The 13,220-nt window shown below is 67.0% G+C and overlaps 1 protein-coding gene across 2 annotated transcripts in view; it reads right to left on the bottom strand.

Annotated features, from left to right (window-relative positions):
- The window catches only part of RAI1 (retinoic acid induced 1), a 118,371-nt gene that overhangs the window by 1,955 nt on the left and 103,196 nt on the right, over positions 1–13,220 (bottom strand). Inside the window, exons 3-5 of one of the 2 annotated variants that reach the window (XM_036296256.1) lie at positions 7,058–12,551; positions 3,875–3,968; positions 213–262 (exon numbers count right to left, since the gene is read on the bottom strand). In XM_036296256.1, coding sequence (XP_036152149.1) covers positions 213–262; positions 3,875–3,968; positions 7,058–12,535 — 5,622 coding nt within the window. In that variant the 5' untranslated portion in view covers positions 12,536–12,551. The remainder of the gene's footprint in view (positions 1–212; positions 263–3,874; positions 3,969–7,057; positions 12,552–13,220) is intronic. The other variant, XM_036296257.1, reaches the window with a different exon arrangement.

Genomic DNA, 13,220 nt, shown 5'->3' with positions numbered 1-13,220 from the left:
CTCCCTCAGGACCCACGAGCTTTGTAAAGCATCTTTATGGGCAGCAAGTGCCGACCTGCCCAGGCCCAGGGCTGGGGCCGCCGTGGGCCGGTGGGGCTGGCATCTGGGGGTGGGGCAAGCACTCCCTCCATCAGTCCGAAGAGCATGGAAGGGCATGAGGGAAGGGAGGCCCCTCTCCAGCCCAGAGCCTCCGGAGGCCTGTGGTCACCTACCTTATGCTTGGGGCATTTCAAAGAAAAGTTATCTTCGGTGAACGCGCAACCTGTGGCCAAGAGAAGTGGGTGTGGTTAGGGCAGGCCCCAGCCTACAGGGGTTCTTTGCAAAGAGGGAGAGAGCCAGACCCATTTGAACTCCTCCACAGGTAATCTCGCCGCTGGGCCTCTGCCCTCCTCTGCCCTGCTGGCCTTCCTGTCCTCTCACCTGCCACCGCTGGTTCCGGAGGCCTTCCTGACTCCCTAGATGTAGCAGGCCCCACCCCGGCTCTCCCCGCGCCCTCTGGGGGGAGGGGCGCTGCGCCCCTAGAAGAGGCTCTGATGCCCAGCGATGCTCACTGAATGAATGTTAAGGGACTGGGTGGTGCAGCCAGGGGTCTGGATTTGAGCATCAGCTCCTCCTCTGAGCCTTGGTCTCCACATCGGTAACAGGGCACTAGGGCGCCCACTGTGTCCACATGGGGTAACGAGGGGCGTGTGCAGGCTCCCGCCAGGTGTGGGTGTAAACTTGCTCCTGCGGGGCCCGGAGGGGAGGCAGGCCTGGCGTGGGGCTGAGCACATGCCCGCAGGCACCTGAGTGCCAGGGCACTGCCCACCCTGGGAGACCAGAGGCGGCTGAGCATGGCCAGTCCTTGATGCTCTCAGCCAGGGCAGTGCTGTTGTCCCCACTCCGCACCTGCTGCCACCTAGGGAGACCCTGGCTTTTCCCTGGACCCCTCCCCACCCACCCCACACCCTAGTCAGCCTAGTCCTGGGCTCACGCCCCTCCCTCCCATGCCCCACCTGACACTGTTCAGAATAAACCCTAAACCCACAGCCAGCCCCAGTGGCCACAGGGAGTCCTCCTGCTGGCGTGGCCAGCGGTGGTGGCTCTGGGCAGTGGCACCAGGATAGCGTGGTGGCTCGTAGGCGGAGGGGGAGGTGGGGCAGGTCTGCAGCCTGGAAAGCTCCAGGCCTCTCCGAGGCTGCCTCTTCTTTTTCTACCCCCCCCCCCCAGAAGCTGGGGGCCCCCACGTTCTGAAAACGGCCACGAGTTTCTGCATGGCAGGGCCAGCAACTGGAAGTGGGTCCCGTGTCTCCTGAGCTCAGGCAAGCCAGACCGGTGCTGGGGCTGAATTCACACTTTCCAAAGGGCTTCAGGCTAAAACCCCAGGCTCCCCCACAGCACACAAAACGCACTCCCCGCCCCCCCACCACCCCTGCCGCCCACACACACAGACCGCCTAGAGGCCCTGCAGCCCAGAGCTTGAGTCGCCAGAAGCCAAGGGAAGGGGTTGCCCTTCCACAGCCAGCTTGCCCAGAGCCCTCCAGGGCCCAAGCCCCGTCCCTGGGCCCTCTTGGTGGCTGCGCCAGGGGAGCCTGCAACCTCGCTGGCACGGTGGCCCTGGCCCGAGTGTGGAAAGGCAGCCGTGGGGTCCTGTCCCTGCCCGTCCTTGGGGTCGCGGCTTAGCCCCGAGTGGTGCTCCTTAAGGAGATCCAATGGGGCAGGGCAGTGAGCGGGCAGCCCTGGTGCCCTGTGGTCTGAGCCTGACCCGGATACCTGGAGAGCCCCGCGTACCCCCTGCCTGTACCCGGCCTGTGCCGGGAGGCTCTGCACGCGGCCTGCTCTGGCTACAGGCTGCAGCGACGGGTCCCAGGCAGAGGCCGCAGGAGGACAGAGGCCACATGATCAGGAGGGCGTCCTGCCTGAGCTGGCCCAGCGTGGACCGTGGCCCCTGCGAACTCAGCACAGCCTGCCAGTGGCCCGTGCCCTCCTGAGAAAGAAGGAGGGCTGGTGTCTGAGCAATGAAGTTGGCAGCAGTGCCTAATGCACTATGGCACCCGCCTCAGCCCTGCCTGCCCCGGGAGGGTGGCCAGCGGGCCCCGTCGCCTCTCCCTCACCTACACCCAGGTGTGGGCTCTGTGCCGAGTCTCTGGGACGCAGGTTCTACTGGACCCGGCAAACCTCCTCCCCTGCCCGGGTGCCCGGGTGCCCGTCAGCTCTCTACCCTGCCCTTCCCAGCCTCAGCCCCTTCCTGTCGCGGCTTCAGGCTGCAGAGAGCCCTCCTTTGCTGAGCTCCTTTGAAGGCTTCACAGCCTGGCACACGCATCCCACACTCACCAGCTGGGCCCACCTCCTTTCCAAGCAAGGCTCACAGGTTGCCTCCTCTTGAAAGTCCTCCTGGATTCCCCCCTTCCCCCCGCCCCCAGCTCAGAAAGAATGGACCTCCCACAGCATACACTCTCTCCTTGTCTAGTCTCCGTAATTTTGCACAAAGATCGTGGTTTCCTGTCTGTCCCTCTCAAATGGGAGCCTCGAGGGGCTGGGCAGTGCTGGGGGGAGAAAGAGTACGAGATGGGAGACCCAGGGAGCCACGCCAGGTCTGTCTGTGCCGCGCTCTGTGGCCACGGCCGAGGGAGCGTGTCTGTGAAGATGTGAGGGCTGACGGCCCGGCAGTGGGGTGCACCCCTGTTCAGTGGGATGCACCGTGCGGCAGCTCTGGCTGTGAATGAGGCCACGGGCTGGGGAAGCGGCAGAGCCCACGTTAAAATCCAGCTCCGTGCTGAGTGGAAGGTTAGAGCCAGCGAGGCCCCATCCCCGCTCCAGCCCCCTCCCCCCTGAAGGGCTCACCCCACAGCCCCCTGTGTGTGCTCCCGCGGGGGGCGGGGGGCGGGGAAGATCCCCAGGGCAGAGCCGGAGCAGCAGGCATCCAGGGGGAGGGGCAGTGCTCCACGGTGGGTCATGATAATGTCACCCCTTCCAGGCCAGAGAAGGAAGGCCTTGGGGAGCAGGGCATGGGGTCAGGGGTCATGGGGGCTGGCTCCAAAACAGGAGTGAGGCTGCACTTGCTGGGCAGGGCTCCTTGTCCAGCTCCGAGCAGCTCGGGAAAGAAGGGTACGCGAACTTCAGTTTATAGATGGGAAACCGAGTGCAGAGATGCCAGGGGCCCCGCCACCAGGCTCCTTAAATCCTGCCTCCCCCACGACTGACACGGCACACGACCAGGGTCCTTCTGCAGATGAACCAAGGCCTCTGAGCCCCGGTCAGAGCCTCTCCAGCTGCTCCGTGAACACGGTTTTGAACCCCATTCCCACCCCACGCGGTTTTTGTCATTGACGTATGTCCTTCCCTTTTCCTCCGCCCAGTGAGCTTCTATTCAGCCTCAAAGCCCTGAGACCTGACACCCTCCCCACCCCTTGGCCCTGCGGCTTTTCAAACAGCTCCCTGTCTTGTGCTTTGCACCTCTGAGCACTCCTTGCTGTGGCGGGGGCATCTCCACGCCCGAGTGCTGCCTAGCGCAGGCTCTGATCGGAGAGGGGTGGAGAGGGGGGACCGGACGGCATCTCCACGCCCGAGTGCTGCCTAGCGCAGGCTCTGATCGGAGAGGGGTGGAGAGGGAGGACCGGACGGCATCTCCACGCCCGAGTGCTGCCTAGCGCAGGCTCTGATCGAGAGGGGTGGAGAGGGAGGACCGGACGGCATCTCCACGCCCGAGTGCTGCCTAGCGCAGGTTCTGATCGGAGAGGGGTGGAGAGGGAGGACCGGACGGCATCTCCACGCCCGAGTGCTGCCTAGCGCAGGTTCTGATCGGAGAGGGGTGGAGAGGGAGGACCGGGCAGGAGCGGAGGGGAGCCGAGCGGCGGGGGTCGGAGGCTGTGCCCAGGCGCCCGAGGGCTCTCACCTGCATCGCTGGCACACGGGTAGTGGTAGGTGTGCACGCACCCTTTGTGGCAGCACCCGATGGTGGCCCCGGATTCTTGGCAGCTGGAACACGTCTGGTGAGGAAAGCGGAGATGGTGAGTGCCCCCGAGGGCTGGGCAGGGCCCGACAGACAGGCCCTGCATGGTTCCCGCCTCCTGCCCACAAAATGGCCCCTGACAATGAGCTGGAAGGAGGCTCAGAATGGGGTGCCAATGCCCACGGGGTGGATTCTGCGGCGGCCCTGGCTGCCGCCTCGGTGGGGAACCCTTTCCGGGACGGGCAGGAATGACTGTGGGTGAACACCTGGCCGGGGCACCACACCCCTTGCACTGCGTGGCCTCGCCGAGCCACCCACTCAGCCTGCGCGGCCGACAGTGCCTCCCTCCCGGGCGGTCGTGACTATGACATGAGGGGCCGTGTGCCCAGCAGCCGGCAAGAGCGCCTGTGCCAGGCGCAGTGTGGCCGTGGCCGCCAGCGGGCGGGGCTGCCGCACGTGGAACGTGTCCTCTCCCACCAACTCCGAGAGCAGCACAGGAGGCGGTGACCCGGACCACACGGCCACGAAAGCGACGCCCTCAGGCAAGTGAGGCGTGCGCATCCCTCCTCCCTCGCTGGCAGCGACAAGCACTGGGCTGGGAGTCAGGCCACCCTAGGGTGAGCCCTGCCCTTCCTGGGACCAGGGAAGAGACAGCCAATCCTGAGGGGCTGGCCCACTGTGGGTCTCAAAATGGCGGTCTGCTGAGCGGGGCTGCCCACGCCCACGCTGCCGGGGAAAGGGTGGCCCGGACAGGACGACCAGGCCAGGAGGCCCTTGGAAGTGGAGCGAAATCTGGGGCCTGGGGAGGGACAAGTCGGGTCCCAAACCGTGCAGACTTGTCTAGACCACAGGCTGCAGGGATGGGGGAGGGACGCTCAGGAGAGAGGCAGAGGGTGGAGGCTAAGCTGCTGACACAGAGAACTACAGATTATGACCCCGGTTACCAATGAGCTCAGAGAGGCTAAGCAACTGGCCTGAGGGTACACAGCTCATGAATAGTTGGGCTGATAAAGACCACTCGCAAGGCTGTAATGGTCGGGTGGGGTGAGGGGGACCCAGCCCAGCAGCTGGGAGGCGGGGGGAGACCCAGTGGGGAAGGTGCCCTCTGTGCCAAGTGGGAGCAGGGGCTGCAGGGTGGAGGCTGGGCTGCTTCACACGGGCCTCTGCCAGGTGGTTTCCTTCTGCTCAGGGTGTCCCCCATGCCAGTTCCTATCCCAAAAGGGGAGAGGAAGCAGGAGTGGAGGCCCCAGACTAGGCTCATGTCCAGCCCACAAGGAGCCCTCGGGTGCTGGGACGGGCAAAGGGTAAGGCCAGGGGCTCCTCGGCAGGCAGCCGCCCAGCAGGCCTGGGCAGACGCTTTAGCTGCGGAGCAAGGAAGGACAGGCACTCGGGCCTCTGACCCGCCAAGAGGGGTGCGGCCCTGCGGCAGGAGCCCAGGCTGGAGGGCCCAGGGGTCCAGCTATGCTGCCGCCTCCTCTTCCGGCCGGGCTCAGCAGACCCGCACCCTCAGCGCCCGGCCAGGCCTCGGAGAGGAGCCGGCCCGCAGTTCCGAGCTAGGGCTGGACTGTGCAAACCGCAAGCAGGTCCCAGGAGGTGGCAGGGCTCAGAGCAGCAGGTTGGGTGTCCCCGGGGCCCACAGCTCTGCTCCTCCAGAGAGAAGCAAGGCGAATGCTGACCCGCCTGCCGGCTGGCTGGGCACCAAGACTCGCAGAAGGCAGTGACGTGTCCGGGGTCGCAGGCCACCCGCAGCAGAGCTGGGGCCCGCCGGCACCCCGCTGGGAGGAGGCCTGGGCTGGGGGCTGCAGGGGGCCCTGGACCCTGCCTGTCTCCCAGAGGGCGCTGCGTCAACCAGTCGCCCTCCCCAGCCAGCCCAGGCCCGGCTCCCGGGGGCAGGGAGGTGTGGTGGGGGGTGCAGGGCGGAGCACGGGCAGGCCTGGGGCCTGAGGCCGGTATTCTTTTCAGCACCAGGAGGCCTGGACCTACTTCAGGACTCTGGGCTGCGAGGAGCCGGTGCCCAGACAGCAGGAGGAGGAAGTAATGCGTGAGGAGGGAGGGGGTGCCAGGGCTGGCCGCTGTCCACAGCCGAGAAGGGAGCGGCGGGTGTCCTGTGGGGCCAGGTGTCCTCCGTGAGGATGGAGGCCAGTGGCAGGACCCCTGGGCGCGCAGCCGCCTGGGTCCCCACGCAGGGGGAGACCACACACAGGAGGCAGCGGCAGTGGCTGGCCCACAGCCAGGGGTGGGCACGAGGCGGGCGGCAAAGGGCAGGTGAGCCGGCGGAGAGGGGCAGGCCACGTGGAGGTGGGCCGAGGAGGTGATGGCGAGACCCCTGGGCTGGGCTGGAGCTCGGCCTCAGGGAGAGAATGCTGAGCCCTGGGCCCTGGCCCAGGTGCCTTCTGCTGATCTCTGCAGCCCTCGGAGGGGAGTGCAAGCATCCCTGGGCACCCCATGCGGGCATCACCCTGAGGGGACAAGGCTCCTGCTGCTGTCCCTAGTTCTAGCCCAGGAATGTCAAGGGCACTCAGACAGGCCGGGCGTGGCTGGTGCAACCTTCACCGCCACTGACTCACTTCATCCTCCCACCCTGGAGATGCGCTGGGGAGAGCCAGGTGATGTTGAGGGCAGTGCTGGGACCGGAGCCAAGGTGTCAGCCAAGGGGCTCTGAGCACCGTTTATGAGGTCCCTGGACCTGCCTGGGGGCTCGCGGAGGGACACACCCCGTCTCATGTTGTCTGAGGGGCTTGTCCCCAAGTCCCCACCCACTGCCTGAGGTGCTGGTGCCAGGGGAGCCTGCTCTGTGGGCACCCTGACATTCAATTCTGGGAGGCGCCCCATCCTCTGAGCCTCAGCATCTCGGCTGATTCCATGAGCATGTAAGGCCAGCGGGCCCAGAGCTGGGAGATGCCAGGTGAGTGTGCAGTGGGCACTGGGCAGCGAGGGGCCGCAGTGGCAAGCCTGGGCAAGGCGGGGCAGTGCTCGGCCTCATGGGTGCTCCAACTGCCCCAGCTCCTCTGAATACTCGGTCATGTGCTGATTGGTCCCAATCGTTGTGCTGGAGAGGCAGGGGCTCCCTGACTGCCTGTCCTGTGGGACCCGAGCCCCCCCACCCCGGCTGGGCTGGCCTCTTACCATGTCCAAGGCCACCTTCATGGCCTCCTGCAGCCCAAAGAGCTTCCCGGCCACCAGGTAGACCCCACCCGTCCACACAGCGCAGGCCTCGTGCACCCAGTGCTCCTGGGTGTCCCCGCCAGGCTCCGCGGGGGCCTCCTTGCTGCACTCATGCTTGCGGGTCTTGTCAGCCACTGGGGCCACCTCCTCACCGCTGTCCCCTCGCCCGTCACAGCAGTAGCAGCTCTGCAGCCTCCGGGACAGGCCCCGGGCACTGGTGCGCAGCGAACCCTGCTTGGCCGTGTCAGCAGAGCCGTCGGGCCTGGGGGCTTTGCTGGCAGCGGCGGCGGCTGCACACTCAAGGCCCTTGAGTGTTCTCTCGATCGGCAGCGAGGCCTCCTCACAGGTGCCCTCCAGCCGCACCTTCTCCTTGAGTTTTGGCTTCTTTTTGGGGAGGCAGTGTTCGGGGTAGTAGGGCCCACAGAGGTCCCCGAGGTCCTTGAAGTTGGCCGGGTTTTGGCAGAGGCAGCAAACAAGGCAAGAGGTACTCAGGGCCTTGGAGACCACGGGCCCCAGACGCATGGTGGAGGAGAGAGGCAGAGAGGGCCGGGGCTGCAGGACAGAGCCTCCCGGGAGCGTGGCCAGGGAGGTCCCAGCTGCTTCCAAGGAGGACGAGGACGAGGACGAGGAGGCAGAGGAGGAAGGTTTCCCGTGGGGCTTGGGCTCCTCCCCAGGGGAGTTGACAACAGTGCATACAGTGGTGAATGCATCTCGCTTCTCCACCCGCACGAAAGGCGAGAAGGCCGGGGCGCGGCTGTCTGCCCGCAGCCGCTTGCAGGCAGAAATGTACTTGAGGCGGATTTCAGGCTCTGCAGGATCCAGAGGCAGCGCCTGCTGCTGTTGCTGCCGCCGCCGCTTGGCACGCCCCTTACAGGGTGAGGAGCTGGTATTCTTGGCTCGGCCCCGAGTGAGGCGCTTCCGCTTGGAGTAGTTGCTGCAGTTGGCGTGGCCCGGCTGCTTCTGCGCCCTCATCTGGGGCTGGCAGGACCTGCTCTCAGGGGGCTGGGGCGCCAGGCCCAGCTCCTCCACCTTTGGCTTCTTGCTTCCTCCACCAGGGCTGTCCTCACTGCCACCCTGCATGCTGCTGGCCCTGTCTCGGGGAGTCAAGAGCAGAGCAGGGCCTGCATGGGGCTGCTTCTCCGGGGGGCCTTTGGGGAGTCCCAGGGCTCCAGCCCTGCCTTTCCGGCTTCTTTTCTTCGGCGCCAGGACCGTCCTCCTGAGGGGCAGGGCCTCTGGGGACGTGAAGTCCTCGGTTTTGAAACAGTCCGTCGAGGACAGTTTCTTACTATTGATGAGTTTGCCTTTTAAGGATCTGTTGGATGCATTTCTGCAAAACGGGTCGGTCCCTGAAGCTGCCAGGAGCTTCTGCCCGGTGCCCACACTCAGGAGTCCTTCCGCCCCCTCTGGGCTGCCCCTGGCACCCTTGAGCCCACGGTCCTTCTCGGGGAGGGGCGGGCTCAGGGGGCTCCCAGGGGTGGCCCCTGGCACTTTGCAGGCAAACTTTTTCAGGTTGGGCGAGGTGATCTTCTGCACAATGGCCTCCAGCTTCAGGCCCCGGCCTTTCCGGGGCGGCAGCACCTTGGTCTTCATGGCTCCCTGGCAGGCCACCCGAGAGGCCAGCTTCGGACAGGTGTCGGGGGTCTCCGGAGGCGGGGGCTTCGGGGTGAGCTCGCTAGTGCCCTTGGCGGGCTTGGCTTTCTTGGGAGAAGACATCCTCTTGAAGAGGGTGGGGGAGCCCTCAGCCTGTTCCTCCTTCACGTCCCCCCGGCCGCCACCGGCATCGCCGCTGCTGCTCCGTAAGGCCAGGTTCCGCCTCTTGGTGGGGACTGGCGCCATGAAGGCCGACTTCCTTTTGAGTGCGTGGAGGGGCCGGTCAGAGAGCTTGCCACCTGCACTGGGCTTGGGGGCCCTCGCCCGCTGGCTGGCCCGGCCCTCCTTCTGGGAGTTGCCAGAGACCTTGAATGTGGCAGGCAGGTGGCTGCTGGCAAGGAGCCTCTTGGTGGCACGGCAGCTGGGGACCCGGCTCTCCGAGGGCCGCCGCTTGCAGGGGAAGGCCTCCTGGGTCTTGCTGCGGGACCGCAGGATCATGGAGCGCTGGTCTCTGCCGGGCGTGCTGGGCGAGTCCGTCTCCTTGGTCTTGGAGCCCAGGGGGCTGCTGTCGGAGGCGACGGGCAGGGCAGCCGGGTTACTGGGGCTGGACGCCGCCTTGGGGGAGGGCTTCCCGACCCGTTTGCCAGACTTGAAGGCAGCTCGCTGCTTGCCCCCCAGTTTGTCTGGGGGGGCAGGGGTGGTGGTCAGTCCTGGGGGTCCAGGTGTGCGGGGCTCACTCAGGGCTGTGAAGGAGCGGGTGCACATCCTGGGGAGCCCTTCGGAGGCCCCCCGGCCCGGGGCCCCTGCCCCTTCCATCTGTCCCTGGGGGGGCCCCGTGCAGGATTCTGGAAGCAGGAAGTCTTTGGGCAGAACCGGCGCCCTGCATGGGGAGTCCTCGGCCTCGGGGAGCCCCCGGTGCACCCGCCGGCTCCGCAAGCTTTTGCCCCGCGGCACGGGCTCTCTCTTAGCAATGGGCGCCTCGGGGACGGCGGGCTTGTTTGGCTTCTGGACCAAGGAGGCCTCGGGGGCCAGGGCGGCAGGATCCCCCCGAGTCAACGCCCCATTGGGCCCCTCTTCCCCCGGCTTCATGTGGGACAAGGAGGACTCAAACCAGCTCTGCACCTTTGACTCGGCGCCCACGGTGGGACCCAGCAAGAGGACAGACTCTCCGGAGAGGTGGCAGGGGGAGCCCCAGCCGGCCTTGGGGTCCAGCACCTCCTCCACCTCCTCCTTGGTGCACATCAGCGGAGCCTTCGGCGACAGCGGGTCCTGCACGCTGGGCCTCTGCCCGGGGCTGCCCAGGAGCTCACACAGGGACGAGTACTCCTCCTCAGCCTCCAGGTCCTCCTTCCTGCCAGGGGCCGGCAGCAGCGGGAGGTCCCCGAAATCTGTGGTGGCACAGCAGTGCCGGCCGTCCTCCAGCCACGCGTCGGCTTTGCCTACCTCAGGGCACTGCAGCAGCCCGCCCGCCTCCTCCTTCACCCCACCCGCCTCCTCCTGCTTGGAGTCCGGGGGCACCGTGGCCTTCTCCCCGGGCTCCTCCTCCCGGAAGCCCAGGTAGGCTGAGGCCTCGTGGGCATTCTCCTTGCCGATGCCATCCGAGGCCTTCCCACCCTGCTCCAGAGCCTTGGGGAGCTCGCTGGGGTGCAGCCCCCACCGAGGACAAGCATCCCCCAGGTTCTCCTCAGGCCAGGAGAAGGGGTTGGCACTGTCCGCTGAGCCGGTGGCGGCTGTATCGGGGAAGCAGTCAAAAGCTGCCGTGGGGTCTGTAGTGGCAGCCCCGAGGCCGGGCCCGGGGCCGAAGGAGAGGGGGCCAGGTGTCTTCTTGGGGTCCGGGGTGACGACGCCCACAGAAGGGTCTTCAAACAGCCCTGGGCTGAAGTCCTTGGCGCTGCCACCCTTGTCCAGCTGTAAGGCCTCGGGCGCGGCCTCGGGCTCCCCTGGCCGTGGCCACGCGCTCTTGGCCACGGATTCCAGGCAGGCGCCGTGGCTCTCCAGCGAGAAGGGCTTGCTGGCGTCCTTGGCGAGGCCGGGCAGCGGGGCCCACGCCTTGTCGGCCTTCTCGCCGATGGCCTCCTGCAGCCCCAGGATCTCAGAGGCCAGGTCCTCCTGCGCCAGGGCGCTGAGCAGCAGCCGCGGGCAGTCCTGCTCGCCCGCCACGAACTTGGAGAAGCTGTCGAGCGGCAAGCTGCCGTGCAGGCTGTGGAAGGAGTCGTCCGACTTGGTGGACATGTCGTCAGGTGAGGTCACGGAGCAGGTGGACACGGACTCGGGCTTGGCCTTGGCGTGGCTGCTGACCCTGGCGGGGCTGCCGCGGGCCTGGCCGCAGTACAGGAAGCTGCGCTCCAGCGGGTCCTCAGAGCCGCTCAGGTAGTCGGCCTCGGGCGGCTCGGCGTGGCTGGACTGCGGCGTGCCCCCCTGCTCGGCCGAGTAGCCGCTGCCTTCGGGGCTGCAGTGCTGGCTCCGGTGCTGCTCCGGCGTCCGGGACGCCAGGCTCTTGGCGGCCTTCCTGTGCGGCGCGGCCCTGGAGAGCAGCAGCTGCTGGACGGTGCTGGAGATGCTGGCCACCTGCGAGGTCAGGGCCGTGAGGCTCTGCAGGCTGAGGTCCGACAGCAGGCTCTCGGGGAGCTTGTCCTTCTGCAGCGGCTTGCAGTTGCTGGCCTGTGTGTCCACGGAGCTGGTGGCGTCGGTCGGGGAGGGGTTGAGCAGGGGCATGAAGTGGCTGTGGTCAGAGGCGCCTGCGGGAAAAGGCCCGCTGCTGAGTGGCTGCTGGCTGTAGGGGAAGCTCTCCAGGTTTGGCATCAGCGGTGACGGGGTGGAGCTGTAGGAGGGCGAGCGGCCCATGGAGCGTGCGGGCGAGTGGCTGGCGCTGGGACTGAAGGTCTGGTAGTACTGCTCCGGGGTCCTGAGGGCCGCCTCTGGCTGGCAGTAGCCCGGGCCTTGCTGCCCATAGTGTTGGTACTTGGCAAGGTTTTGGTAATGGAGGGTTTCCTGAGCGTGGTGTCGGCTCTGAAGGGCTTGCTGCGGCGGCGGCTTCTGCTGGTTGTAGCTGAGGCGGCCAGGCGGATAGGCATGCAGGTTCTGGGCTCCCTGCCCCGGGGCCAGGCTGGTGCTGGCCGCCAGCGGCCGATCGTGGGGCTGGGCAGGCAGCACTGTGCAGCTTTTAAAGGAGTGGGTCCCCTGCCCGCTGCCCTGGCCGGCGGGAGAGTAGGTGGAGGAGGTGGGGAAGGAGGGCGACTGCTGGGCGAAGTGGCTGCCCGGGGCGAAGGGCAGCGGCGAGGCGATGTCGTTCTGCAGTTTCTGCCTCTGGAGCTTGGGGTAGGCCAGGGGCGGCTGGGGCTGCGGCGGCTGGGGCTGCGCGTGCAGGGCGTGAGTCCGGAAGGGCAGCTGGGTGCCCTGCTCCGGGTACGGCCTGCCTGGGGGCACCGCGGTCTTTTTCATCAAGTTCTCATCATATTTGCCCACCCCCCCTGACAGGGGCTGCGGCTGGGGGGCCGGCGGCTGGGGGCCCCCCCAGGCCTGCAGCCGCTCCTCGCCTGCATAGCGGCCCGGGTAGAGGCTGCTGTCCTGGACGCCGTAGCCGGAGAGCGCAGGCCTCCCTTGCAGGACCTGCTGCGCGGGCAGGCCCTTGCCTCCGCGGGCGGTGCTGGCAGCTGCGCCAGCTCCGCCCTCGTAGCCCGGGTACGGCTGCGAGCTGTAATAGTCCTTGGCCAGCAGCCTCTGCCGGTCACAGCTCAGCCCGGCCTGGCTCGGCTGCCTGTAGTCCTCCAGGCGCGGTGTCTCCTGTGAGGCCTGCTGGTAGTTCTGTTGTTTGCCATGGAAACCGCACCTTTCTCGGAAAGACTGCATGACTTGGGCTGGTTGTCTGCGAAAAGAGAAGGGGGCCGGGGAGGGAAGATGGGCACGGAAAGGGCAGGGGGAAAGCAATTCAGATGGGCCATTTCCTTTCACCGCAGAAAACCTGCCTGCCCCCCATCACCCAGCCTGCCCTCTCCCCACAGCTCCGAAAGTCCCCTTGCCGGTGCCGCGCCCCCCCCCCCCCCGGCCCCCGCCAGCTGCGCACACACCGGACTCCCACCCCATCACCTGCGGCTGAGCCAGGCCAAGTGGCTGCCCTCCAAGGGGGAGAGGGAGGGAGGTGCAAACCCAGCTGCCCAACTATCCAGGTCACCGGGGAGATGCCCCCGGGGCTCCCCATCCTCTCCCCCATCCCTTTCAGCCCTTTCCTGAGCTGGAAATCATTCCACACAGCAACTCCCGTGCCCCCGTCCCCAGGGCACTGGATCCTGGAACCCAGCCTCAGTCTTGCGGGTCAGCAGATCTGGCCGAGCCGGGAACAGGAAGGCCTGCTCTGCTGGAGAAGCTGCTTGCACAGCTACCACACACGCGTGCACACACACCGCCCATTGCTGCCACGCCATTGGGACCCTGCTGTCCTCCTAGCAGACGTCCATGAGGGGCCTCTGAGCCACTGTCGGCCCAACACCCCCTCCTGGACTCCCAGGGGTGCAGGACAGGGCCCTGCCTCCTGTTG

This window comes from Myotis myotis, unplaced genomic scaffold (assembly GCF_014108235.1).
Source record: "Myotis myotis isolate mMyoMyo1 unplaced genomic scaffold, mMyoMyo1.p scaffold_m19_p_29, whole genome shotgun sequence".
Lineage (NCBI taxonomy): Eukaryota > Metazoa > Chordata > Mammalia > Chiroptera > Vespertilionidae > Myotis > Myotis myotis.
Note: the sequence above shows the minus strand (reverse complement) of the source record. Positions and strands in the feature narration are given on the sequence as shown.